At 34.1% G+C, this 27796-nt stretch overlaps 4 protein-coding genes across 4 annotated transcripts; 3 read left to right on the top strand and 1 right to left on the bottom strand.

Annotated features, from left to right (window-relative positions):
* Positions 1 to 549: 549 nt before the first annotated feature.
* On the top strand, positions 550 to 5407 carry LOC25488334 (protein OS-9 homolog). The gene is made up of 8 exons (XM_013608407.3): positions 550 to 734; positions 850 to 953; positions 2027 to 2230; positions 2369 to 2440; positions 4404 to 4519; positions 4615 to 4681; positions 4755 to 4861; positions 4977 to 5407. The coding sequence occupies exons 1-8, from the start codon at positions 656 to 658 to the stop codon at positions 5122 to 5124; spliced, it is 897 nt and encodes a 298-aa protein (XP_013463861.1). The 5' UTR covers positions 550 to 655; the 3' UTR covers positions 5125 to 5407.
* A 1816-nt stretch (positions 5408 to 7223) lies between these two features.
* LOC25488333 (NEDD8 ultimate buster 1) lies at positions 7224 to 15566 on the top strand. The gene is made up of 11 exons (XM_013608406.3): positions 7224 to 7678; positions 9804 to 9926; positions 10028 to 10124; positions 10837 to 10872; positions 13004 to 13191; positions 13327 to 13429; positions 13947 to 14128; positions 14197 to 14274; positions 14456 to 14558; positions 14630 to 14723; positions 14831 to 15566. The coding sequence occupies exons 1-11, from the start codon at positions 7383 to 7385 to the stop codon at positions 15163 to 15165; spliced, it is 1635 nt and encodes a 544-aa protein (XP_013463860.1). The 5' UTR covers positions 7224 to 7382; the 3' UTR covers positions 15166 to 15566.
* Positions 15567 to 20153: 4587 nt separating this feature from the next.
* Positions 20154 to 21270, top strand: LOC25488332 (uncharacterized). Its single transcript, XM_013608405.3, has one exon. It carries the CDS (start codon positions 20313 to 20315, stop codon positions 21030 to 21032), a length of 720 nt encoding a protein of 239 aa, XP_013463859.1. The 5' UTR covers positions 20154 to 20312; the 3' UTR covers positions 21033 to 21270.
* Positions 21271 to 22938: 1668 nt separating this feature from the next.
* LOC25488331 (protein NUCLEAR FUSION DEFECTIVE 4) lies at positions 22939 to 27264 on the bottom strand. Its single transcript, XM_013608404.3, has 3 exons — positions 26756 to 27264; positions 24503 to 25398; positions 22939 to 23909 (listed from the first exon to the last, which is right to left on the bottom strand). The coding sequence occupies exons 1-3, from the start codon at positions 27080 to 27082 to the stop codon at positions 23420 to 23422; spliced, it is 1713 nt and encodes a 570-aa protein (XP_013463858.1). The 5' UTR covers positions 27083 to 27264; the 3' UTR covers positions 22939 to 23419.
* Positions 27265 to 27796: the final 532 nt, after the last annotated feature.

A 27796-nucleotide genomic window follows, 5' to 3' on the forward strand; every position in this document is an offset into this window, starting at 1 on the left:
TTATCTATTTGTCATCATTTTAAATAAAATGTAATTCATGCAAATCATTATTATTTTTTAATAAAGGAATGTAAAATTTGTATTGTTAATTTTTGCATTGTCAAATTATTAGCAAATGTGGCTGAAATTTAAGTTGATATGAATAAATAAATATTTTATAATATATGTAAGGTCCGGGGTTCGGATCCCCGCCACAAAAAAAAATTATAATTATTTTTAAGAATTATAATTAAATATTATGAGGTAATTTATATATTAATAAATAAATTATTTTTCCCCTAAAAAAATAAATTATTTTGTTTAATGATGTAAAGTTAATGTAACCTATTTAAATATTTTTCATCCGAGTCTGTCCTTATTAGTGTGTATTGTTATTGAAGTCATTCAATCCTTAATATGAATTTTTATTTATAAATTGTAAATAAATGAGGTATATATGTGGGGTCCTTTAAAAGAGTCTTTCCATTAGGTAGTCTTCAATCCACGTGGCAAAATCGGATTGGTGACATGACGTCGAAGTTTCTTTGTGCGAAACAAAATGACATTTGAAGCTGAGATCTCTGAATGTATCATTGCTGAGACGCGTGAACGAAGCTGAAACAGCATTAGAATCGCGTTTGTGTTAAGTTGTGAGGTTTAACAAGAAAAAAAAAAAATGAGGTTATTGTTTTTGTTATTCATCGCTTTGTCTTTCACCTATGTCTTTGCTGAACAAATCTTCCCTGTTCATATCGGTAATTCTTTTCTACTCTTTTTAAATTAAGCTGTAAATTTTGATTAATATTCTATCCATAAGGTTTTCAATTTTTTTATTTTGTGAGTTTAATGTTATGATGTTAATTTGATTAGGTAGTATATTTGGTGGTAGTGGTGGTGGTGGTGGTGGTAGTGGAAGCTCTCGTGAACCGAAATACAAGATTGAATTTCATCCAGAAGATTCCCCATTTCACCCTGTAAGCTATCTATTGTTTTATTTTATTATCTGTGTTTTTACGGGCACGCCACCGTTTTGGTCTAGTCTATGAAGCACAGACACTCATCGGATTAGGTGTCTGCCCGTGTCTGACACCGTCACAACACATATAATTACATTGAATTATATGATTATTTTCAAATTATTAGCGGCGGGGTCAGTGTCGTGTCCGGTGTCTGTTCGTTGTCACATTGGTTGTTAAATGTATCAAAATTGCAAACACATCCTTAAGTCTCATTTTGGTTGTTTTTATTGGTCAATACATTTAGGGACTATAGTGGCAATGCCTCATACAGTTTAGGACAAAAATGTTTGTTTGCTCAAAAAATGAAATGTGATGTTGGTTCTTTTTTTTTTAACTTGTTAAGTTGCACTTTAGATATATCTTGATTCTTGAATGTTACCACGGTTGAAATGTTTCGTATAGTGTATCTATGCTGGTTAGGAATCAAAACGATGGGTTTAACTGCGGTGTTATAAGTTGATATTATCAGAGAGATTGGGAATAAGAGTGGGTTTCGTCCTTTTTCTGAGATAGGAGATTTAAGCAGTTTTAGAAATGTCAATTGACTATAAGGAAAAGATTGACAATCTATAAGTGTTAACGACTGCGGAAGGCGGAAAGCCAAAAATCCACCATTTTGAGTCGCCGTAAAATGCCATAGTGTCGCTATCCTTCCCAAATTGGCCCTGACGGTTGTCATAAAATTCTCCGTCGCAATCCTCCATGGCCACTATTTGACAAAATTGAAATTTATGCAGTACTGACACTTCATGTTGAAGGCGTGTCTGATCTCTATGTCAGGGAAGACACCGAGTCACCAACATATGTGGTTTACATTCAATCACTTCTATTTTCTTAAATTATTACCTGTGTCTACGGACAAGTTTTGTGTCCAGTATCCGTGACTACGTCATTCATAGCTAACAATTAAATAATATAATTGAATGTCCCCACTCCCCTCAATCCTCCTTTTGGGTGTGGTGATGGCCAACTTTGTATATCTTTATCATATCACCTTCTGTTAAGAAATTGTGTTGTTGAATTTACAGGATGATGACCAGGAATCTTTAGTTGTACCGGATAAAAATGGACAGAAATTCATATGTTACTTGCCTAAGGTGGAAAAGGAAAAAAGTGGAAAGCCTCCTATGCAGCACAATGTTAGCAGCATGATTGTTGAAACTGAGAAAAGGGTTAAACAGAAGACACCAGACGAACTATTAGAAATATTGAAGGGTCCATGCTTTATCAGAGTTAGTATTTGCATCTCTATATTAACTTTGAATGGCGACGTGTTAATTATATGTTAAAGTTTATAAACAGATAGTTTGGTTCCTTTAGAAGTCTTGTTGTAAATAACTTCCTTACATTGGATAACGTGCTTTTTGCAGCAAGAAGGTTGGTGGTCTTATGAGTTTTGCTATCAAAAGAAATTTCGACAACTACATTTGGAGGATGACAAGGTATCCCCTTGATTGCATTCAGTTGTGACCCTTGATTATCTTTTTTATAAACTTCTATTTGCTTCATCCTTTGGTTAGTTGCCCAATGTAATGGATTTGCGAGAGGAATTTCATTTATGAATGAGTTTGAATCAGTTTACTAAATTTTGCATGATAATGTGGTATGTTGCTAGTGCATCCTGAGAGTTGGATAGAATACAATTTGATCTGCAACATTCTCATCATATTTCCTAAAACATTTAAACTTTGAAGTCTTTAGATTTAGAGAGATCAAGTTTCTCTTTCCAAGCCTAATGGTCCCTACAGGCTGCTGCATCATAAAACTGCTGTAAGGGATCCAGTTACAACTTTGTATGGGGTTCAATCCTTTGTACGGGCTTTGGATTCTATCCTTTTACCCAGTAATAGACAGAGAGGGCATTTTTGTAAAATTTGTGGACACCATCACAAGGCAAGTTGGATTGCTCCACAAGAAAATTTGTATTTTCTTTCTCGTAATAAGTTCTTGTGATGCTGAGTAGTAGACCGATGCAATTTTGTTGTTACAGTTCTTACAAAGCTTTAAGGCTAGGTTTTCACAATATCATCAATATCATACATCTTGCCCTTAGAGAACATGGAAATCTGGCCCTTAGAGTGCAAATGTTTTGCCCTATAAATACATCTTGGGAAGCAGGGATCCATACAGTGAAGCGTGAGGATTGACCAGCCTCCTCAATGTTAATTTCTGAGCTGCGGGTTTGTTTCATCATCATGGATGGGTTGCTCAGTGTCTATGTTATGAAGTAACCCGGTAGGTAGGAAATGTGGAGAGCTGATTTTGAGCTCCAAGCTGGACCTCTAGATTGAGCCAACTGTGTTTTGTTTGATCCCTAAACTTTACACGAGTTCAATGTGAGGTTTGGGTCAGTAAAGTACACTAGCCTCCTCAGCGGAGCTTAGTAGGTGAATCAGCGGTAGGTTGAGCTTCTTGTTTTGACTAGAAGGCTAAGTATGGCAGTTGCAAGTTGCATTGAGTGCTTATTGCAAGCACCTCTTAGAATATTCCAGTGTTCTAATAAAACGCTCAACTTTGCTAAGGTGCCACCTCCACGCCTCCACTGCACCCAAACAAATATTTGGCACTTGTTTAAATTTGAGCTGTTCGATTGGTTTAATACCTTTAATGAATCTGATCATTAGATTCACTGACCTATGGCCTTCCAACCTTGGAGTCATTTCGAAAGGCAACTCATCCTTTCTTGTCTTTTTTTCCCTTCGGAGCAATAGAACTTTCGCCCTTCTTGGATAACCATTAGTGTTCTGGCTTCTAAACGCCGAATTGTTCATGTAGTGTTCTCCCTCATTTTCCTTTGCTTTTGGGTGTGAGTCACTTGCTAATGACATCCACGTTGTGTTCAAAGACTGGCAGTAACTTGGATGATATCGCCATTATTTCTTCATTGCCTACTTTACCCTAACAATATTAGTTTTAGGAAAAGTGGTAGCGCCTTCATTGAAATCTCAGGTGATGTTTAGTGGGTTCTTGGTCTTGGAAATTGAATTCATCTATATGTATGAATTGTTTTTAGAAGCGCCGAGTAATAGGGTATGGTTGGTGATCATGGATGGCTTGCTGTGTATCCATGTCGCCTATTCACAAGAAAGGTATGGAAATATGAAGAGTTGACTTGGAGCTCCAACCGAGTCTCCAAATTGGGAAACCTGTGTTTTTTGTTTCCAGACCAAATTCTTATACAACTTCCATGAGGTTTGGGCCTTTGGTTCATTTACCATACTGGTTATGATTTTTGATAGAAGTCATAGAAGTGCTTTTAGCAGTTTTCTTTTATATGCTTCTGTTTTGTTTTATTTTATTGAGATTCTTGTGAAATCATATACAACAACAACAACAACCAATCTTGTAGAGTCATATCTTTTCACATAATAAATAACAATCAATGTACATTTTTCTCCGTTACAGGTAGTCCAGGAATTTATCTTGGGCGTATACGATCCGGAGGCAACAGCTGCATTTAACCAAAATCTTTCTGACATTTCTACATTTAAGGATCCCCGATCAAAGGATGCTTCACAAAGGTACATTCCGTATTGGGCTATTAGTAGGAATGGTTTCACTATGTGGTATATATGCTGTGATGAGAACAAATATTTAATATATTAAGTTCATTCAGGTATCATGCTCACCAATATACCAATGGAACCGTATGTGATCTTACGAATAAGCCAAGAGAGACTGAGGTATGAAATCACAGAAATCTACTTCTGTTTTCTTCTCGTCCTCATTGCACCTATTACATATCTTTTATCACAGGTGAGGTTTGTATGCTCAGAACCCAGAGCAATGATCAGTTCAATTACAGAGATTTCAACTTGTAAGTATGCACTTACAGTTCAAGTCCCTACACTATGCAAGCACCCGTAAGTCCTCTTTTTCCATCTTTCTGTGAAGTTTGTGTCACTACTTACTTCTATTAAGTTAGAACATAGGAACTTGCACGCCCACCATGCATTTGAGCTTTTCATTTTTCTTTAGATTGTTTCAAGAGGAGAGACCAGTATGGCACACCATCGACTGTAATGTGCTTCCAAAGGATTACAAGGATGGTAAAGTGAAACAAGAAGACAGAGATATGGATATTGTTATGGTCACAGATTCAGAAATTAATGATTCAGAACAATAATGTAAATATACACAATGAAAAAGGATGTTGTCAGCATGTAGGTTCTACAATGAACAAAAAGCGGCATTAGATCACGCATTTTCTACAAGCCTTCCTTCCTAACAGGGGATAGACAGTGCTTTTTAATCTTCCATGACATTTTCCTGTGAAGTGTATTTCATCTAATGGAGGTTCTTGGAGCATATGCAAGATTTGTATTTTCTTCTGCTCATTGTTATTATTAGGGTTAATGGTGTTTTACCCCCCTGTAATATAGGTCATTTTTTGTTTACTCCCTGTAAAATATTTTTTTTGATTTACCCCCTGTAAATTTTTATTTTTTTTGGAATACCCCCTACCTAATAGGTAATAAAGAAAAAATTCTGCAAAAAAAAAAAAAAAAAAGTCGTAAAAAAAAAATATTTTACAGGGGGAAAACAAAAAATGACCTATATTACAGGGGGTAAAACACCATTAACCCTTATTATTATTTGGAGAAAAAATAGTGTTATCTGTGAATGTTTGAACTTGTGATGCATGTTTAGCACTAAAAAGGCATGTCATTTTAAAATTATGTTAGTAATAGTATATAAAGTAAGAAAATGACATCATTTGTTAGCACTTCAGCAAGTGTTTAGCACATAAATATTTACCCTCTTTTCTTTAATAATTCCATTTTATGAATTACACGTCTTTAGACATACCGTTTGTGTCCGGGTTGACTGCGTGAATGTTTATGTCTGCATAACACCTAAAAGATTTAGAAATAGGCACCCTTGTGGTTTATACCCAAGGGCCTCCCTTGTAACAAAAGGAAAAAAATAAATAAAAATAGGCTCAAAGAGGTTAAGACCTGAGTCATGTTTATCAAAAAAAAAAAAAATTAGAAAATTGCTTTTTAGTGGGTGTATTGGATCATGATTCTAAGGGATTTTAAAAGACTTTTTTATCATGAAAAAGTCTTGTGGTATTCAATCAAGATTTTTTCCAATTTAAAAAAAGTCTTGTGTTATTCAATCAAGATTCTTTGTCATTTAAAAAAAGTCTTGTGGTATTCAATCAAGACTTTTAATCACTTAAAAAAAGTCTAGTGGTATTCAAAATTATTCAAATTTCGAATGATTGTTTATTAAATTAAATTTTGATGGATTTTGTGGGATTTTCTAGTGAAATTTTAGCATGAAAAAGTATTTCATGAAAACATGAGATTTCTTATGATTGTTTTTTCCTTTTAAGATTTTACTATCTCTCCCTCTCTCTCCTCCCTTCTCTCTTACTCTCTCTTTTCCTCTCCTCTCTCTCTCTCTCTGATTCCTTCTCTCTCTCTAGCTCTAGCTCTAGCTCTCCCGTAAAAAATAAAATAATTAAAATAAATAAAAGAGTTTTTATTGAGATTTTGCGAAAGAGAGTGTGTTATGATATTTTTTTCAATTATTTCTTAAAATTCATAAAATCATTTCAAATCCTTTAAAATCTTATAAATTAAATCCATTGAAATCCTTAATGGTCTTTTAAAATCATCAAAGTCATCAAAATCTTGCAAAGTCTTTTAAAATCCTCAAGACTTTTTTAAACAAAAATTGTCCTTTAAAATCTTAATCCAATACACCCCCTTAAGCTGCAAAAGTTGTTTTCTTGCACCACAAAATGACCATTCTATCCTCAACAACGGTTAACACTTGTTCTCTATCCAGTATAATTGTCGTTGTACCACTTAATAAAGTTCACTGTGGAAAAAAATTATAATGTTACAAGAGACAAAAAATTAAATGGTTGCTCAAATAAAAAATTAAATGGATAGAAGGGTATAATAGGAAAATAGAAAAATATTACTACCACTCTTATGTTTCTTGTCAGTTTTGGAAAGAAGAGATTTTATGTGGGACCCATATGTTTTTAATCTCTCTTCTCTACTACCTGAACTTTGGTTCAGTTCGGTTAGCTCCATACATGAAATGGTTCGGTTCAGGTGAACCATTTCAAAACTTTGATTCGGTTTTTTAAGTTAACCGAACCATGCCCACCCCTAGAAATAGGGTAACCTCATTATTTCTCTTCAACTTCTCTCTTCCCTATATCTACTCTACCAAACACAACCCCGGAAATGTTTAACTTGCTCCCTAATTTATTCTCAGTGACTAGTGGGTCCTCCTCAACCTCGAAAGAAGAAAAAAAAAAAACCGTTCCCCTTATAAATACCATCCTAACAAAACTAACTTCTCCATTAAGAATATCACTAACAATCATCAATCAACAGAATCGAGTGGAGTGATCGCAACATGGCGAAATTGAAGATAGCAGGAACATGGTCAGGTGTATTAGAAGAAGTTGATTTAGAGAATTGGACAATTTCTTCATTACGTGAAGAAGTTGCGAAGCGATCCAATTGCGATAACCCTCACTTCATTAACCTTATTTGTGCTGGTAGAATTCTCAAAGATGATGATAAAACCCTAACCCTAACCCAATTAGGTATCAAAAATAACTCCAAGATTCTCGCTACTGTTACTTCTCCTCAACAGAGTCAGTCTCTTGTTGTTGAGGAACAAAGCTCTCATAGGCTTGCTCGTATTAGGTAATCTTTCTTTTCTATATTTTTACTTCCTTTTCTTTTTTAAGTATGTTTATGGTGCTTCCGTCGTTAATGATTAACTATGGAGCTCAAATACTGACACGGACACGCCGACACTGCTAATAATTTGATAATTCAGTGTAATTATATGTGTCAGTGTTGTGTCGGTCGGGTGCCACCTGAGGAGTGTCTGTGCTTCATAAATGATTAATCTCGGTGGAGAAACCTTAGCGGGGTCTCCCTTTTCCAAACATGTATTTGAGAAAGTAATGTTAGGTAGTTAGGGAATTACCATTTTAATGTTAGGTAGTTAGGGAATCACCAATTATGTTTATGGTGCTGGCGTTGTTGTTAATGATTAACTATGAAGCACGGATAATGACACGATAGAGACTAATAATTTGATGACACAGACACACCGACACTGTCAATAATTTAAGAAAATCATAATCACATTCAGTGTAATTATATGTGTTTTGTCGTGTCAAAAATCACATTCAATAGTTATATGCGTCGGTGTCGTGTTAGTGTCGGACGCGTTGTTGTGTCAAACACTGGGACACACCTTGAGTGTCCATGCTTCATAGATTGATTAATCTCGGTTGAGAAAGCTTAGCGGGGTCTCCCTTTTCCAACCATGTATTTTTTATGACGCGGCTCGAATGATAGATGTTGCTTAAGGTATCCGAGTCAAGTTTTATTCCGATCAACGTAATGTTGGTTGGTATCTTCAAAATCTGGGATGATTGAAATTGAATATACGTTTAGTGGTCAAATTAGTAAATGAATATGTTGTAGATTTTGTAAATCAAATTAATAGTGATTGAAGTTCATGAAATGTGGTCTAAATTGACGGAAGTAATGTAATTGGAGACTCCATGTTAGTTAGTTAGGGAATCACCATTTTAGTCTTTGAAATTGCACTCTGGCGCAATTTGGTTTCTCAAATAAAAAAAAAATTCAGAATGATTCCTAAAATTAAAAATCTTTAATCATTACCTGTTCCATCATGTCCCTAAATTTTTTTCTTAGGGTTGTGACATGGGTATTTTCAATTGTTGGAATTATTTTGAAATAATTATCCTAGGAATTTTTGCAGTTTTTCAAGTTTAAGGACTAAATTGGTGATTTTTTCGACTCAGAGACTAGCATAGGCATCATTTATATTATATATTACCCATAGCAATATGCACATCATTATTGTAGATTCGTAGGGTTATGTTCTCTTTTTGTTCCTCTTATTTTTCCTATTTTCTGCTTTGCTCCATTTTTAGAATGCACCAAGTGTAGACCAGAACTCATGCTCTGTTCTGTTCTGTTCTAACCTGTCTATCAAACACTACTTTTATCCTTTGGTAAATAATGTTTTACTATTTACTCCTTTTGGACCATTTCTTTGTTTATTCAATAGGAAATACACAACCGGTAAGTAATAAAGTGTGTATTATTACACTTTAAAATTGTTTTATATGCAATTTTGTTTCAGCGTGAGTAGTCGGCTTAGTTCTTGAGGACTAAAACATAGATTGTAATAGTTCCTCGAATGATAGAAATTACATGAGCGGCTGATGAATATAGTTTAATTGCTGAGTTAAGCCTTAAATGTGAATTTTATGCGGGGTTTAATTCTATGAAAGAATTTAATATGTTCCTTTAAGCATAATTACATGAAATGATTGTGTGTGTATGTGTTGTGTATATATACATATTTCAGAAATTAATTTTACTGTTTACACTTTATTTAGCTTTTAAAAGTTTTTTCCCAAACACTTTTTAGCACAGGAATGATTAATCTCGTAATTGCTGCAAGTTTTTCCTATCCTAGTTGTTTTATTGAGAAAAATGGATATTTGATTTGGTCTGCCCATTCGGGATTGTACATGCATTTATATACATGAGAAATATAACCATGATTATACAATCATTTATATACTTGTTAGATATGATCTGAACAGGACTATGATCTTATCATATCCTATAATTTTGGGATCAGATCTAACATCCCTTAACTAAGGTAACTATTACAGCTAATGATAAATCATGAAGAAAGGATACCAACAAATCTGATTACAGTACTATGTTAGCTTTACTACCCTCTCTGAAGCTTAGTTGAATTTCATGCAAACAGGGCAGCTGCAACTGCATTGGCTGAAAGGCATGCTGATGGTTCATTACCTCTTGAAGACTTTAACATAGAAGTTGAAGATCAAAGTGGACAGAAAGTACGTTTAGGAACAGAGATTGATCAGAGGTATAAACCATTGCAGAATTTCCATGCATCTTGGTGGAATTAGTTTTTATACAATATACCATTTGGACTGTTGAAGTGATACTTAAGTTATCATTTGGCAGGGCAGTAATGATGGGACTGATGCTTCATGCAAAGGGGAAGCGTTTTATCAGAAAGGGAAATTACAAAGATGCACTTGAAGTGCTTACCATGGGAGAGGTTAGTTCCTTATCTTGATAAGGATTACATTTGTCTTCAAACATGGTTTTGAAATTGTTGTAGAAGCAGAATAATGTTATCAGTATAAATAACCATTGTGCTCAATGAAATATGAGGAATATGCACTTTAACATTTTGAGAATTGTCAAATTTGAGTTAATGCTTTTATTAGGGTACACTTTCATTAGGGTACACGTACACGCCAAGGAGTTTTCAAACACAATTAATTTCCTATCTTTCCTTATAACGATAAGAGTTCTGAGCAAGAGTTTTACAAACATTGGTGTTACTTTGGCTTATAATTAATGAAGTTGTACTTTGGCCCTATCTTCTATCTTACTTTCTTTTCGTTAAGACTTATTCATTAACCAGCCATAAAGGTTAAGCTATCACAATACATGGATTGTTTTTATGTTATATCTCAAACATGTCCTCTCATGAGGAGTCCTTTTGGTTTAAAGTGTTGGCAGTGCACAATCCCATCTACCTTTTGCTGAAACTCACCTTTTAATTAGAAGGATGGTGGTGGCAGTGGCAAGGGGTCCACTTGGTCAAAAAGGCTTTAATACGTTGTTATGGTGCAACATTTTCAAAAGCTTGAACTGTTTGATGTTTTCATAATTTATGTATTATATTTATCAAAATTAATTAATTCAATTTTTTTTTTTTCTTGCCATTAATTAAAAAATTCCATGTGTAATTTGCTTTGCAGGAGTCATTCTCTATTTGTGATCCAAAAGTTATTGAGGTGAGTAGTCCAGTCTATAGACTATTTGTATTGTGGCATATAACAGAATTTACCTACCAATTATTTATTTTAGTTATAAATTTATTTCTTCTAAACTGCTTTTTAGCTGCCTATTTAATAGTCATCGACAGTTTTTATTGCAAAGAATTGGAAAAATCCCCTTGGTTGCAACTCTGCAGAATTTTGAGGGTCTACACCCATAGTAGTCAATAGCGGCCAATAGCGCCGCTATAGCAACCGCTCGGTGCGGTGCGGTGCCGGAGCGCTACGCAACAAGCCATAGCGTTGCGGTGTGAGATAGCGGCGCTATAGCAGTGCAACGCTTCGTGGCGGTTTTGCGGTTTAGAACCGCTATTTCATTTTAAGAGAAACTACAAAATTGTCATTGGTTTAAAAAAAAAAGGGTACTTCTGTAAATCTTCCTCTGCTTTTCTGCTGTTCTGTTAAACTTCTTCACTTCTGCTGTAAATCTTCCTCTACTTTGTCGTGTTTACTCTGTTATCCTGTTATTTTTTTGTTTAACAATCTCAAAACTCTGTTGTCCTGTTACTTTTTTGTTCTAGTTTTCTTTGTTATTATTGATTCCAAACTCCATACTGCTCTCTCTGTTTCTGTTTGTAGTTTGTACAAACAATCCTCTGTTTTGTTTGTATAAAACTCTATTCTGCTCTCTCTGTTTCCTTATTTTTGTTGTTTTTGTTTTTATGAAATAGCGGTCATAGTGCTATGCACTATCCCGCTATAGCATTTTTGGGGTCGGCCGCTACGCGCCGCTATCCGCTATTAACTATTTTGTCTACACCTCCAAACGCCTCAATTGAAGGCAGCAATACTTTTCAGTTGACTAGATACTCTTGACCTCTCCCCTGTTCCATTATTTACATACAGTGTGATATCCTACTCTAACTAACTAACTAACCAGATTATCTAACATTATTCCTTTTGTTTTCCCTCAAATCTAATTGACGAGAGAAATAGTTCTCCCAGCCCCAAAAAACGTTTAACCTAAAAAAGTTAGAAAATTTTAGGACAGACAAGACCCTGAAGAAACAATTTTAACTTATCCGTGCAGCCCTCACCTAAAAAAGAAAATTCCAATGGGAATGAGCATGTAAAGTTGTGGCAAAACTATAATTAGGTGTTCGCTTTTCCATGATGTTCAACCTATTAACACCAAATATATAGAATAAAGGGGAATTGGAGAAGAGTTGTTAGAGCAATTAGTTTGTTAGTTGGTTGGTTTGTATTGTGGTTGTTCAGAATAGTGCGTGTTGTTATTTTGGTTATTGTTGCTAGGTTTTTAAATAGCCTCAATGAATACAAAAGAGGGATATCTCTGAATAATTGACTTTTATGACTGGTTAGTCCAGCGTGAAAGGAAAGTGGTTTTATGTGTTCATTGTATACCTTTTGCTTTCCCTGGTCTTGCATGGTACAGTTTTCTGTTTTCTTTCTCTCTTCGTTTCCTTTTTGTAATCTTCTTACTTCTGTATATTCAATACTCATTTGTGAATTCGTTCTTACTCATAGAAGGATCCCAACAGAATGCGGTTAATTCCCAATTGGTTTCTTTTAAGATGATTTTCTATAGGATTTGGTTCATTCAAAGTGTAGGGTTCACTGTAAAGTGGAATGTGTAGAATCATATAACCTTTGACAAAAAAATTTAAGGAATGCATCATCATAGTTCATTATCCCTCTGTCCCTAAATATAAGAACTCATTTGACTAAAAATTTGTCCCTGCACATAATTTCCTTTTCAAATTACTAGATACATTTATTGCTTCTTTTCCAAATAAACCCCTAATTAATACCACTAAGTCTCTTGGACTATGAAAAAGCGTAATTTTCCACATACACATACAAAGGGTATTATAGGTACATTTATACATCAAATTGACACATTAACTAATTAGTACACTACCAACTTTTCTTAATAAGAGTGAAAAAAATCAGAAGGTGCTTTTATATATGGACAGAGGGAGTATGTTTTTGCTTGTACTTTATCAGTATTTCAGTTGTTGATATTTCAGTTTTCTAAGTGTTCTCCTCTCCTTTAGAGGAGCCAAATTCTTTTTCACATGTCTTTTAATCTGAATTTAATATAATTTCTGTCGTTCTGTTTATTCAGCTTATTGACAATGTTCCGATACTGCAAATTGACATGGTATGGTGCTACTTCATGCTACGGGACATTAGATGGTTATCAGATGCTGGAAAGCGCCTTGAAATGGCTAGGGCAGGAATTGAACGTGCTCATGGGAAGGATTCTCTCCGCCTCAGACTCTTACAAGGTGGTCGCTATCCAGAGCTTGCACTGTGAGTTATTTCAGCTGATTGTTTATCTATTTTTTTTCCTTTGAAATTCTCAAGCTACTGGGACACAATTAAAAGTAGATTAATTATTGGTTATTTTTTCTTCACTCTTTATGTTCGCTGAATTTTTGTACAAAGGCATTTGAGACTAGAGCTGCTTGAAGGGGTGGTGGCATTTCATTCTGGCCAGTTGGAGAAATCAAGGCAAGCATTAGCCTCTGCAAAAGCGAAGTTTGTTCAGGTAGGTTGAAGTATTGATGCCTACTGTGTTAAATTGAGTAGGGGGAAAAATAACTTCTACCCATGTTCCAGTTTTCGGTATCATTGTTTGATCACCACGATAGTTGGTAGCAGTCATATATCATTGAGATCAGAGTAAAGTCAACATTTACTGATTTTGATGATTCTCTTGTTAATTGAGCATTTTCTGCCTTCAGATTTTTTTTGTAATTGATATGGCCAATTTTGCTACCTTCATCCAATATATTCCCCTTCAGCCTCATTTTCTCTTTCAAAGAAGAAGAAAAGGAACAGAGAGTCTAGCTAAATAGTATGCATATAACATGTAAATATTTGTTTGCTCTCCTATACAATGAAGTGGAGCATTAATGCAACAGTTGGAGATGTTTTCTTGTGATTAGGAGGTCATAGGTTTGAATCATGGATTCAGTTTTTGGCAAATGCAAGATAAGACTGCCTGCAATAGAATCGTGATGGGTCTGACTCTTCTTTCTATACAATGTTCTTTTTTGTTACAGCTGCAAGTGCCAGATGAGGCCTTATCACTTGTTATGAGTATGGGCTACACTCAAAGGGATGCAAAGAGAGCACTGCGAATGAACAATCAAGATGTTGGGGGTGCCATTGATTTCCTTGTTGAGGAGAAGGCAAAGAAAATGCAAAAAGACGAGGAAGATTTAAAAAGAAGAGATGAAATTAGGTGGGTGCAACTTGATGTTTATTGACTTTTCATTTTCTTTATCTCAGTTTCTGAATATTTTATTCCAGGGAGCAAAAGCAGTATGGGGTGACCCCCTTAAAGAAGGCCGTGGATCTGGAGAGACTGAACGAATTGGTCACTATTGGGTGAGTGTTATTTTGTTGTTGTATTGGATGCATCGGCTTTTGCTGCTTATGATTTATTCGTGTTGTGGCATCTGTGATTGCATGTATGCATTTCTAACATATACAAATTCTTCAGATTTCTTCCAAGTGTAAAAGTGTTTCACAAAACTTCACATTCCATCAAACTTCTTACATCTTGCAGGTTTGAGAAGGAGCTTGCTGCTGAAGCCCTTAGAAGAAATGAAAATGATACTCAGAAGGCATTGGATGATTTGACGAATCCAGAAACTAATTCTCATTTACAGGTAACAATATGTCTTAACCAAATTATACGCAACTTCAAACAATATTTATACTTACATTTATCAACATAAAGGTTAAGATCGAGTCAAGGAAAAGGAAAAGACAGCAACAAGCAAAAGATTCTGCAATTGAGAAAGTTGTGCAAATGGGTTTTGAAAGATCGAGAGGTACTTGAGTTATTTATATTCTAGCCACAGTAATGTGCTAAAGGTGAAACCTAGCTATAGAGATATAAGGGTGTTCTGTTGTGTTCTGATATACTTCTTCTCTGCAGTGGTCGCTGCTTTTGAAGAAGGCGGCAATTTAGAAGAAGTATTGCAAAGACTGACAGCACAACCTCAAGTTAATTCAACTGCTGCTTTTGATGGTATTGGAAGTTCATCTAACCCTTTACCAGAAAATGTTGGTTCTGATATTCCAGACCAAATGAATGAGGTTGAGGATCAAAATAAAACAGAAGAAAGAGATGTGGAGATGGAAGATGAGCTTTCTGCAGATATAGCTAAAGGAGATGCCTTTACTGATTATGACATTGAAGTTAATATTGAAGGGGAAGCCATAACTGAGTACTTGTCTATGGTTGAGTCTGCAGGTATTGCTTCCAAATAAGAAGATATTTGAAGACTAATTATCAGTTTATGTAAATAGCAGGATTATAAAGACAATGAATGTGTTTCTGCTCTATGATGCAGGGATCTCATGTAAATATCTAGATGGGTATATTTGTGCTCATAACCTAGGGTTTTTATAATAATTAGTCGATAGTCGATATAATATTAAATACTTAATTTGCTTTCGAACTATCTAAAAAGTTTAAGGGAAAATTTTCAAAAACATAATGTTGTCAGGCTTAAGTGTTGAACGACATAACTGTTTGACAACATGTTGCTGAGATTGTTCTCAAAGTAGGTGGATATTTCTTTCTTTCTATGTAATCAAAAGAATTCCGAAAAGAGTATGAAATTCTTCACGCAAGTCATAGAATTTATGTAATCATAAACTTGTAATCATTACTTTAAGATACGGTGCGAGTCCTAGTCCTTCTTTTGATGTTGTCACGTTTAATGGCTATAATGTTTAGAAGTTTATGATTATATAAATTCTTTTGATTCATAATCTTCAATGCTAAGAAGTCACTCTAGATTCATTCTTGAAGACTTCATTCTTGAAATCGGACAGCCATAAGGTCTTTGAATCTCAAACTTGCATGCAATCTTTTGATCTTGTACTCGGAAAGATTTTCTTTGTTGTGCCTCCACTTCGATCCCCTTGAATGTTTGAGAAACAACCGCCACAATTACCTTTGGAGGTGAAAAGTACCTCCTTTTGCTTTAGATCTTTGATCCACCACCAAGATCCTTGAAAGAACCAAACTTACAAGTCCTACAATACCCTAACAATCTAGGTCTCAAATCCTACAAGAGTTCTTAGAGAAAGTGTTTAATCTGATGAAGGTTATGAAAAGGAGAGGTTGGAGACTTTAGACTGTGTTTGAAAAATGATTCTATAAATGAGAGAATGAGTGGATGGAAATATATATAGGTAAGTGAGATAGGAGTAAGTTGGCCCAAAATAACACTAAAAAAATGGGGTTTAATCGAATTAGAAAAGTCTTGAATTGATTCAACTGTGTAAAATATGAAATCCGGGTTGCATGAAGATTGAGTATAATCAGAGAAACTTTGAATCAATTCAAATGATTCCAGATGATGATTGAATAGATTCAAAATCAATTTTCATGAGCCAAACATATAAGAGCTTGAATGATTCGATTCAAAATATACATGAATCGAATCAAATCACTAGAAAATTGATTTTGAACAATTTTTCATAAGCCAAACACCCGAGAGCTTGAATGATTTGATTCAACACATGCAATGCAATATATGAATCGAACCAAATCACTAAAAATAGATTTTGAACAAATTGAACACAAAATTTGACTCCAAACTTCACAACCTTTCTAAGAACACACTTGTGCGGAGTATGTGATCTAAATTGAAAGGGTGCTTTACAAAAACGAATGACATCACTCAAAGCATAAACTACTACTTAATCAAAAAGATAGAAAAACTTTCACCTAGGATAATTCAGGGTCCGAACTTCAACCTCTCATATTACAATGTCTCGAAAAACTGAACTATGATCACGGAAACTATTTTGTAGCCTTCGATTACAAATAAGACTTAAAACAATAAACAAATTATATATAGAATTTCGGGACAAAATAGTAAAAGAAAACATGTTCATATTAATGACATAATATTCACTTTGTCTCTATACAGACAAAGTTCAATATGTTAGAGATGGCATTCAAAGTTGAAATTATTTGCATTTAGAGACGTTTTATTTGTCTCCAATAGAGACAAATTTACTTTCTTCTGTCAACCATTATAAATACCATTTTTATTGGATAGATAGAGGCATACTATTTGGTTCGTCTCTATAGATACGAAGTTCAATATATTGGAGACTACGTTCAAAGATGAAATTATTTGTATAAATACATTTTATTTGTCTTCAATAGAGACAAATTTCTCTTCTTATGTCAACCACTATAAACGACATATATGTTGGATAAAGACAAATAAATTCCATATCTAACGACCTAGATACAAATAAATCAATAACAGAAGAAATTTGTCTCTGATTCTGTCCTATATTTTGAAGACGGAATCACCCATCTCTAATTTCAATTTTTCTAGCAATGAACTTTAGTCTAAAATTGGCCGAGTTATAATACCTCAAAGATACTTTATCCATGATCAATATACTGACCTTGTTTATCATCACTCGAAATAAACACTATTGTCAAGAGTCTCATATTGAGATTGATATCATCTGAAAATTTATTTACAAATCAATTTTCAAAAGATAAAGCGAGAGGAAACCTAGGATAAAACTCTAAGTCATTATTTACCCAAAATTCAACCACAGAACAATAATAGAAAAAACTTTCTATCTATTGCTTAATTAAGGAATCTTGCTTAATTTAATACAATCATATAAACCATAATCAAAATCCAATACAAGAAAAAACAAGCATAGTTACTTTTATGCAATCCGGTGAACAACCAGCACTAAAATTGATCACAGTATCACACTGTTTCCAATAATTTCTTTTGTGTGCTAAATCAGGCTGGTAAACACTAGTAATTAACTGAGATTGAACGTTGAAAAGGTGTGTCTTTTGAAGTTTCAGATAATGTAGGCAATGGGTGTAGTAGTTAGTAAGAAAAAAAGAAAGGGAGAGAAGAAATTAAGTTCCAAGTTTATCTCTCAGGATGAGAGATTCCATATCAGGCGGAGGGCAATTCCAGCGAACAGAGCACCTTGTATGTGACTCTTCCTTAGTCATAAAATCTGCACATATATTTTGTTCTCCGAGAACATGCACCAATGTTGTATTTCGATTTCCTTGCAGAGCATTTTAATATTGTCAAGAAAGTAGTTAGTTTACCAAATTGATTTTGTGCTTTTAATTACTTTATTTTCTTGGGTCCATGATGCCACTTACACATTTCATTTCCACTTTAACCGGTTGATGTCGCAATCTAACATTGTCAAGAAAATAAGCTCCATAAAAACAGCCGCATATTTTGATTTCATGTTTGTTTTATTTCATTTTATTTTCTATTGTTATTGGAGGACCAAACAAAGTTTATTTGACAATCTTTTTGTAAAGTTCTCAAATCTAATTTTATTACTCAATCCCCAGATCCTATATTATCATTTATAATTTCGAGAATTGGAACCCTTTATTATCTTATACAACATGCAGCATATCCATGCCCATAATGTCAAAATTTCCACATAGTCTAAGATTTTGTCACGCTCAAAATCCTTAATTTCAGACAAGGAAATTAAATTGGAAATAAATAAAACAAGACAGCAGGGCAACTATTCTTAATGTGTGTTTGGTCATAAGAAATTGATTTTGTGAAAGGTGCACTTGATATGAACCTGAAAAATAAAATAGACCTTTACTCTATTCAATAAAATAGTGTATTTTGTCACAAATAAAAATTAATGTGGGATTTACTAAAAATGGTGAGATCTCATTGTTGGACCTTCTTTGGGAAATTAATTTTAAACTTTTAGACCATTTTTAAGAGGTCTATATTGCAATTAGTTGAGCTCTGCCCTCTTCTAGTATAAAAAAATAAATAAAAAATAAGAGGTCTATATTAGAATGTCGCATTAAGTACAGTGTTAACCACTTTTTTTTGGCTAGATTGTTATCCCTTTATTTTTCTATTTCTTTTTAACAAAAATAAAGAGTGAATAGGCAAAAAAAAAAAAAAAACCCTGAAATTGTAACTTTCGTCAAGAACCCCCTGACTTTTAAAAAACTTCAAAAAACCCCATGAAATTGTCAAACGTTAGTCAATTACCCCTCCGTATGTTTTGGCTGTTAAATCACATTTTATTTTATTTTTTTGTTTTCTTCATCTTCTTCCTTCCACTTTTTTCATCATCTTTATCAATATTGATAAAAAAAACTCCAGAAATTTAAAATAAAAAAAAAAATAACAACATCATCATCCCATTATTATACATCCATAACTAATTATAAATGTGTTAATTTATGGTTCAAATTGAACCTTTACTTTAGATTCAATTTATTTTAATGGTTCAAATTGAAACCAATCCATTCAATTTATGGTTCAAATTTATGTTTCAATTTAATTCAAATTTATTTTACTACTTTATAGTGGATTATAACTTACATCTAGAACTTTTACTTTAGATTTTTTAGTTTCAGTCCACTATATAGTAGTAAAATAAATCCTCTCTACAACTTTACCTCTTTGAGTTCTTTTTCTTCTTCACTCGTAGAGAAAGGGTGGTTTTAAGTCTTTTTTTATTTTTTTTTGTCAGGTAGCCTAGTGGCTAGAATTCACCTTATAAGGTGAATAAGTGAGGTGTTCGGGATTCGAACCCCAACCCCTGCATATAATAATGCATTGTCCTACCAACTGAGTTAGGCTCACGGGACTAAATCATTTTCTAACCTAGAATCATACATATGTATCTTTGTTTCCCTTTATTTCAATTTAAAATAAGTGGTGTCCACATATATCAATTTTTTTTTCCTTGTGTTTTTCGTGATTTCGTTGCCTGGGTGTAACATTACGCTGTTCGCCGTCTTGTGCGGCATTATTTGATTTTGAGTCTTGTTGCAGTGTTCCTTTGGTTCCTTTCAAGATTGATGATTACAAATTCAATCAATGATTCGAACGTTGCAGATATGGAAGCATGAATATTTCTGTGACTTAAATTTTATCATATTATTTGTAAATATTTTGTCGTTGCATGCTATTAACTTGAGCGATGTGCGTTTCTTTGCAAATTCACTCTTTACGTTTTTTTATTAATGTTGAACATGTTATTGTATCTGATATAATCCATCAATTTGAATGAATAAATATCGTTTTATTTTTGTAGAACAAAACTTTACCTCTCTCAAATGAATTTTAACAACTACAAAGTGGAACTAATCAAATCAAATATGCACTACATTTGTGTTTATACCGTATCCCATGTGCTCCAATAGTCACTAGCTAGGTATCACTTGGGAGGGTTTAGGTGGGTGCGCTAAACCATATATCCACTACATATATGCACTTTATATTTCAACTCTAAGTAGTCTTCCACCACTTCAATTATACACCTTATAAATCAAAATACCTATCTCAATCATGAAGTATACTACTAGTAGTACTAGCTTATAGCTAGCTATATATTCATTGGTTATGGATTGGTTCTCATGGTTGTCAAAAACCAACCTAGACCCTTTTCAACTCTACGAGTATAGCCTCACTTTCACCCGCAATGAGCTTCAATTACAAGACTCCATCCACTTCAACCACGAGTTTCTTCAAAGCATGGGAATTTCAATAGCCAAACACAGGCTAGAAATTCTCAATCTTGTCAAGAACCAAAATGAAAAAGTTCCAAAAAACAGTAATAGACTTTCGGGGGTTATCAAAAAGTACCTAAAGAAGTGTCTTAGCAAGATCATTTTCAATGAAGGAAAAAAAGAAGCAAAAGACATGAACATGATGTCATTGCAAAGAGAGCAAAGTTGGAACCAAGGGAAATGGAGAAGAGCATTGGTGAGTGAGGAACTCAAAGGTGAAAAAGGTATGCATAGAAATAGGAAAATAGCATTTTCAGGGCCTTTAGATGGAAGAATGCATAGTGAGAAAATGGTAATTAGCAACAAAAAAATGTTGAAATTTTCTGGTCCTCTTGATGGAAAATTGAATTCAAAAATGGTTTACACTAATAGAAGTCCAGTGAGAAAAAGACCTATTGATGGAAGGTTTATGGACACTACAAGGAGTCCAAGATTTTCAGGGCCAATAAACCAAATTGATTTTCAAAGTCCTTACAACATGACAAGAGATGATTATGATTTTGAGGATTCTGTATTGTGGCGTGCATTGTTTGACGATCTTAAACCAACTTGATTTCTATTTTGAAGCTTGCTTTTTTGACATCCATCGTTTCCTAGAAATACATGGAAATGACCAAAAAACTCAACTATAGTTAAATACCGCCGGAGGTAGTTTCGTAACTTCCATCTGGTATTAGAAAGTTTTTGATGTTAGAAAAGCAATTTTCTTCTATTTTTCTAGGTTTATTGTGACACGAATGTTTTCTTATGCAAAATGATTGTTTTATTGCAATATTTCTTTCCTTTGGTGCTTCTTTCTGTTTTTCACGGTCCACTTGAATGTTTCATATTGTTTCAATTACTTTTCACATGACGTTTGGCATGAATTGAAAGGTTATAGTAAAGGCAAGTTGTATATCTGCACTATGAGAGGATCATAATATATAGCAATAGTTATTGTGTCCTTTTCCTTATCATAGTCTCTCTTTTTTTATATATATAATTTCCTAATGATAGTCTTGGTTACAACTTACATACGGAGTATTTCTTATGTGGAAAGTTACATGTACATTATGAGTCATAGATAGGAAAGTTTCACCAATTAAATAGGATTTATTAGTCTATTTGTTCTTTAACTAGGTACATGTTTGTTTCTGCATTGGCAAATTCTTAATTACCAAGGTAGGTAACTCTATTGTATTGAATTGACACCAATCAAAATAATTTTTTGTCTTCTACTATTTATAATAAAGACAAGAGGAATGTTAGCAACACACATTCTAATAGTAATGTAGTTGTCACCTTGTGCATTACCTTTTCTCTATACGTGGAAAAATCTAATAGCCACTCTTTGTAGCTTCTCCAACACCATGTTTGAAGTGCATTTGGACGCGATATTTCCCATGTGAACACCAATCCAAATATTGTCTGCGTATGTTTGGGTGTGTGGTGTGGAGAATTGATTTTGATAGAATTGATTATGTATTATAATTGATTTTGGTTGAAAGTATTTCTAACTAAAAGTGATTTGTGTTTGGATACATTTATGTAAAAATGAGTTTAACTATAAATATGTGTGCAAAAATTAATTCTAAAATCAAAAGCTTCAAATTCTAAATTCAAGTAGAATCAATTCTAAAGGCAAAATCAATTCTACTTGACAGTAACCAAACACCTCCGGAATCAACTATGATCATTCTAAAAGTGGAACCATAAGTTTTGTTGATGCATTCTCTCTATTAAATTATATGCTCATAAAATTGGTGCATTTGTTGAGAGGCTCAATTAACAGAGAAAACTACTTTCAATATACTAGGATGACTTGCCCATTCAATATATGAGTAGGCATGACAAATATCACATTTAACCGAACGAATTTATAATTTTCTTCGGTTAATAGGTCTTTACCTCCTGTAATATAGGTCATTTCTGGTTTTCCCCCTGTAAAATTTTTATTTTGATTCAACCCTTTGTAAAACATTTTTGTTTTGATTTACCCCCCTAATAGGCCAAACAAAAACCAATTTTATTTTTTTTCAAAAAATTTTCGTTTTTGTTTGGCCTATTAGAGGGTAAATCAAAACAAAAATATTTTATAGGGGTAAATCAGAATAAAAATTTTACAAGGGAAAAACCGAAAATGACCTATATTAAAGGGGGTAAAGACCTATTAACCCTTTTCTTATAATATCATTTGAAGAAATAACTCATGCAAATTTTGTAACACGTTGTCTTAAACACATTATTATGAATGAAATGATGCAACACTTGTTATACAATTCAAGACTAAATATCTCCATAGTGGAGATATTTAGTGGAGTCGTGTTTTTCATGATTAAGGTCGTTTCTGGGCATATTTGATGTCACCCAGAAATAAAGAACGACAATCCATAATTATTATAATATTAATAAAGTGATCAAATTGCATAATTTTAAATATTTATGTTAATATCAGTACTTGGAGCCCAATTGACAGCAGCTTTGTTAACATTTCTGTATAAATATCAGTACTAATAATAAAAAATACAATAACATTACTTGTCAAATGCATGAACAATCACAAAAGCAAATTAAGTTGAAAATTTCAGACAAACGAAAATAATAGCTAATACACATACATATATATATCTCAGTGATTGCATCGTCACATATGGAGCCGACAGATCATTATACACACATAGTAGAGATCATATTTCTATTCCTTAAAACTCAAGTCATTAGCCCAAACTCATTTCTCATTGGCCAGTATCATCTTTAAGCCTAACCAGCATGCTAAGAAAGGTGTTGTACATGTGACATACCAAAATTTTGAACTTCATACGACTAAAAAGGTGGTGTCATTGATGCTCAACTATGTATACATAGCAGTGAAAGACAAGGAGGGGAGACCACAGCCATTGGTATATAATAATAGACCTAGACTGTTTCTGTTTTTATTCATTGTTTAACTTTACTGCCATCTTAGCGACTCGAAGTAGTTTGAGGAAGTCTGAAAGAGCCTCCCGCATATAGCATTTGGTAAACAGGCTTGATTCTCAAAGTCAGAATAATGCTCAAGATGATACCAGCAGCACAAACACCAGAAAGAATGAAAAACGTCAACTTAAAGCAACTTGCACCGACGCAGGAAACACCAGAAGCAAGAAGGTTAATACCGTGCTGTTTTGCTGCCTCTTTATCATATATAGAACCTGCTAGCAGAGCTGAGAATAGGGTTGCTCCAAGTGGATTTCCCAATGACATGATGTTGCTAAATACGCCAAAGTTCTTCAAACCAAAAAGCTCGGAAGTGGTCGGGATCATTATGGAAACTTGGACACCATAGCAGACACCAAGAAATGCAACTGCAGGATAAAGGGTTCCGTTGACAGCAAAGGCAAACAGAAGGTATACCAATAGCATGACTGTCTGCGTGCATGTCAACCAGAATGTTCTTGGAATCAATTTTGTCCTGAAAATTGTCAAAAACAGAGAAATTGGTTCAATCAATTAAATGCAGAAAAAATTGAGAGTTTTATGCCACTGTAGTATACTGCTGATAATCTATTCCAAATATTCTTTTCATTGTGTTCAGAAATTGAATTATAGTTCATAAAGATTCTTATTATCAGCGTTCAATGACGGCATTTAAAATAGCTTATTTGATCTGATTTGTGACCCAAGGATTTCAACTTATTTTCAAAAGATAAATAAGCGAAACAACTTAGGTGGAATTTACGTTCATTCCTACTTCGATTGTAATATCAGCTAAAATATAATCTCTTATATGTAATAGCTTATTAAATAGGCCTTGGTCTATGTTTGGATTGGCAGTGAGTTTTGCGAAATTATAGTGGCACTTTGATTTTGCTGAAACTCGAAAGTTTAGCTTTTGTCAAATCACGGTGAGACCATGATTTCATTAATCTCACAGCAGATCCAAACATGCACTAAATAGTGCGCGCTGCACAAAAACGGCCCACGCCATTTTTTTTTTCAAATCGTAACTGATAGCGGCTTAAGGATAAATCTTATATTCAGTCATCATAAGTATATGCTACAAACCTGACAAAATGCTCTGAAACAACTCCTCCACCAAGCCGACCAACGAAATTACAAAAACTGAAAATTGATAGCAAGGTTGTGGTATCTTCTTCACCTTGTGCAATACCTATTTGGGCTAGATTATTGAGAACAGTAACACCAGTGCCAACACCAACAAAATAAACAAAAAACAGTAGCCAGAAATCAGCCTTTACTATGGCCTCAGTAAACTTGAAATCTTCCCCGCGTTTAGGCTTTCTCTTCTTCTGCTTTATTGCTCCCTCACCTAATGCAAGAAGCATAGCTATTTCAGATGAATTATCCTGATCGTTCGAGCTTCCAAGTGCTCCTGTTGACGAAGATCCAAGCAGTGGCTCTATTTTGTCATCTTTGCCTTGACCAAGTGAGTCAGATGATCCAAGTTGTTGCTCAGAATTGGAAGCTGATTTAGGATACAATGTCATCTTTATAGGGACGGCAATTGGAGCCATGAGAAGAAAAATCATCACAGCCACCAAAATATAGGAAACTGTAACGCTAAATGAAAGAAGATTGCCAAATATTGTAGTTGCAAGAAGATATACACCCAAGACAACACTGGAACATTGGATAAATATAAAATGAGAATTAGATGTCGAGTCTTCATCCAATGCTGGGGTACAAGGCCTAACAAGAAACATCATGCAGAAGCAAACAACTGGAATACCAATTGCAAGAAACAAGAGGAACGTAGAAGAAGAATTATGAAGCAATAGGCTGTAAATTTCGGTGAAAACAGCAGCACTAAGCCCTCCATAACCTTTCAGGATTCCTGCAACTTTGCCTCGACTAACAGGGAAATTTCTCATGTTGGTCACAAGAACCGCGGTGGTTAACCATGCACTACTGTTGGTAGCAATAACAAGGGCAAACCAAAGCTGCAACATGATACATCAGTAAATCACAATTAGGTCTTTTCGGTCAAAATATGTCGGATGCAAAATGCAACATTGAACTCTGTACTGCCACAACTAAAATTTTAAAATTGCACAAGGACATTTTTTTCCCATCTTTGGACAAATGAAGTCAGACAAGGTCAACTAATGTCAGAACCGTTGCATGTGGGATGTGTATATATGTATCTATATATTTATGTATACAACATGTTTATTGGGCAACAGGAAGGGTATATTAGTAGATGCATGAAGTCATAGGTTCAAATCTCATTATTTACACTGTACCAAAAAAACAATGGATTTGGATCGCCATTAGTCAAGTCAACATACACTCGCACTGTAGAATGAATTTGAACCTTCAAATTCATCCATGGGTGTATATCATCATTGATTGCGTGAATGTGTGTTCTGCCTTAACAGCAAGCAATCCAGATCCAGGAAAAAAAATACAAATTTTTGCAACTAAAATTTTGTTTCCTCATAAAAGGGCTGATTATCTTGAACTTTTGCGCAGCATAAATTAAAATTTCAATAAATATGAAGACAAAAGAAAATGAAAACATTGCTCAGTTAGGAGCACAAAAAGAAGACAGTAAAATTTGATTTCTTCAATTCTAAGGTTACATGTCAGAACTGTCAAAAAAAAAAAATGTACATGAATATGCATAAAAAAATGATTGAGCTAAACAAACAATTTAATATGTAGGAATTACTGAATCACAATCTACAAAAATCTCAATAGTATTTATCAACAAAAAAACATATTTAAATAGCGATAAAAGAATTAAAAAATATTCCAGTTTTAGACACATTAATGCTCTATGATTCTCCACTTCCTACCTCCTTTAATAAGCCACAAATCCAGCAATTGTCTTTAAAAGAAAAAGAAAAAAACAACCAAATTCATATAATAAGCACTTTTAGAAACAGATGCAGTTTCAAAAACACACCTAACTTTCAAAAAAGAAAGCCAAACACATATCAAATCATATATGCATAGTCGAATACATACTGTTAAATCAATATCAATCCATACAACGCTTTGCTCTGGCTTCAACCGGGCCCACCAATGTCCGGTGGGATCAGTCCTGGATGATGATTACTCAATAGGCCTCTTGAATTACTCAAAAACTCACGAAAACAAGCATGGGAAGTTAGGAGTTAGGACCGGATCGGCTTTTTAAGCTAAAGAATGCACATCCGGAGTTATGATCGGATGAGATGAGCAATTAAGAGAGGCTGTTGAGCAATTATCGTCCCGGATCAGTCCGTCTAAGCCGGAGTTTTAAAAAAAGAAAGTGAAATTAGATCTAACAGTGAGTGAGTGAGACAAACATACCAACAAGTAAGGAAGATTAGTGAGTGTTTGAGAAACAGCAAGCCAAAGAACACCATAACCAATAAAAGAAGCAAAAGCACCAACACAAAGTATTAACCAAGGTGGGAACTTATTACAAGCAATACCAGGAAGCAAACCAACGTTTTCACCAATATCATTAGCTACACCAAGAAGTGTAACTTGTCTTTGGTTAAAACCTAATACAGATTTCAAAGAGTGTGAGTATAAAGGAAAAGTAAAAGTGTTTCCTGAGGCTATTTGTACCCAAACTGCTGCTCCTAATCCTACCCATGGTGGTCTGCTTCCTCCTTTCAGAGTTAATGTCATTTTGTTACTAAGTTTTTGTGTTTTGGGGTTTTTGGTTATATAGAGTGAGATTGAGTGAGTGGGAAATGAGTTAGAGGTGAAGAAACATGTGAAGTAGCGTGGTTTGTGTAATTGTGTTTTTGAGAAGAGAAAGGGAAAGGAAGGGAAGTGAAAAAGGTGCTAGGATACTAATTTAGATCTTTTTGTAATTGCCGTACAAAATCGATGTGTTGGACTTGGACGTTTCTGGTTCTAGACAACAAAGGGAAATTACCAAAAAACGTGACAAGTTGGGTTTTTTTTTCGTGTGGGTTGCTTTCAATAATTGTTATATTACATTCACATGAATCATATAAATTATGTTATCGGTTAAATTGATTTTGTCAGGTTACTCAATTTGGTAATATAAAAAAAAAAAAAAAAACGCTAAAATACACTTTTGATTGTTCTATTTTAACTTAATGAAATTTTGATACACTCATTTGTTTTTTTGAGGTAATGATACACTCATTTTTAAAACCACTATTTTGGTTTCCCTATTTCATAATTTTTGGGTTTTTTTTTTGTTCATGTCAGTTTTGGTGATTTGTCACTATTATTATTGACGTGGCAGTGACATGACAACAATATGGTTGTGTGTTGACTAATTTAGTTTCCATGTCATTACTAGCATTACTACCACTGTAGCTCTCTCTCTCTCTGTAGTTAATTGCCGCTAGTTAATATCATCGATAG

The sequence above is a fragment of the Medicago truncatula genome, chromosome 2 (genome assembly GCF_003473485.1).
Source record: "Medicago truncatula cultivar Jemalong A17 chromosome 2, MtrunA17r5.0-ANR, whole genome shotgun sequence".
Classification (NCBI taxonomy): domain Eukaryota; kingdom Viridiplantae; phylum Streptophyta; class Magnoliopsida; order Fabales; family Fabaceae; genus Medicago; species Medicago truncatula.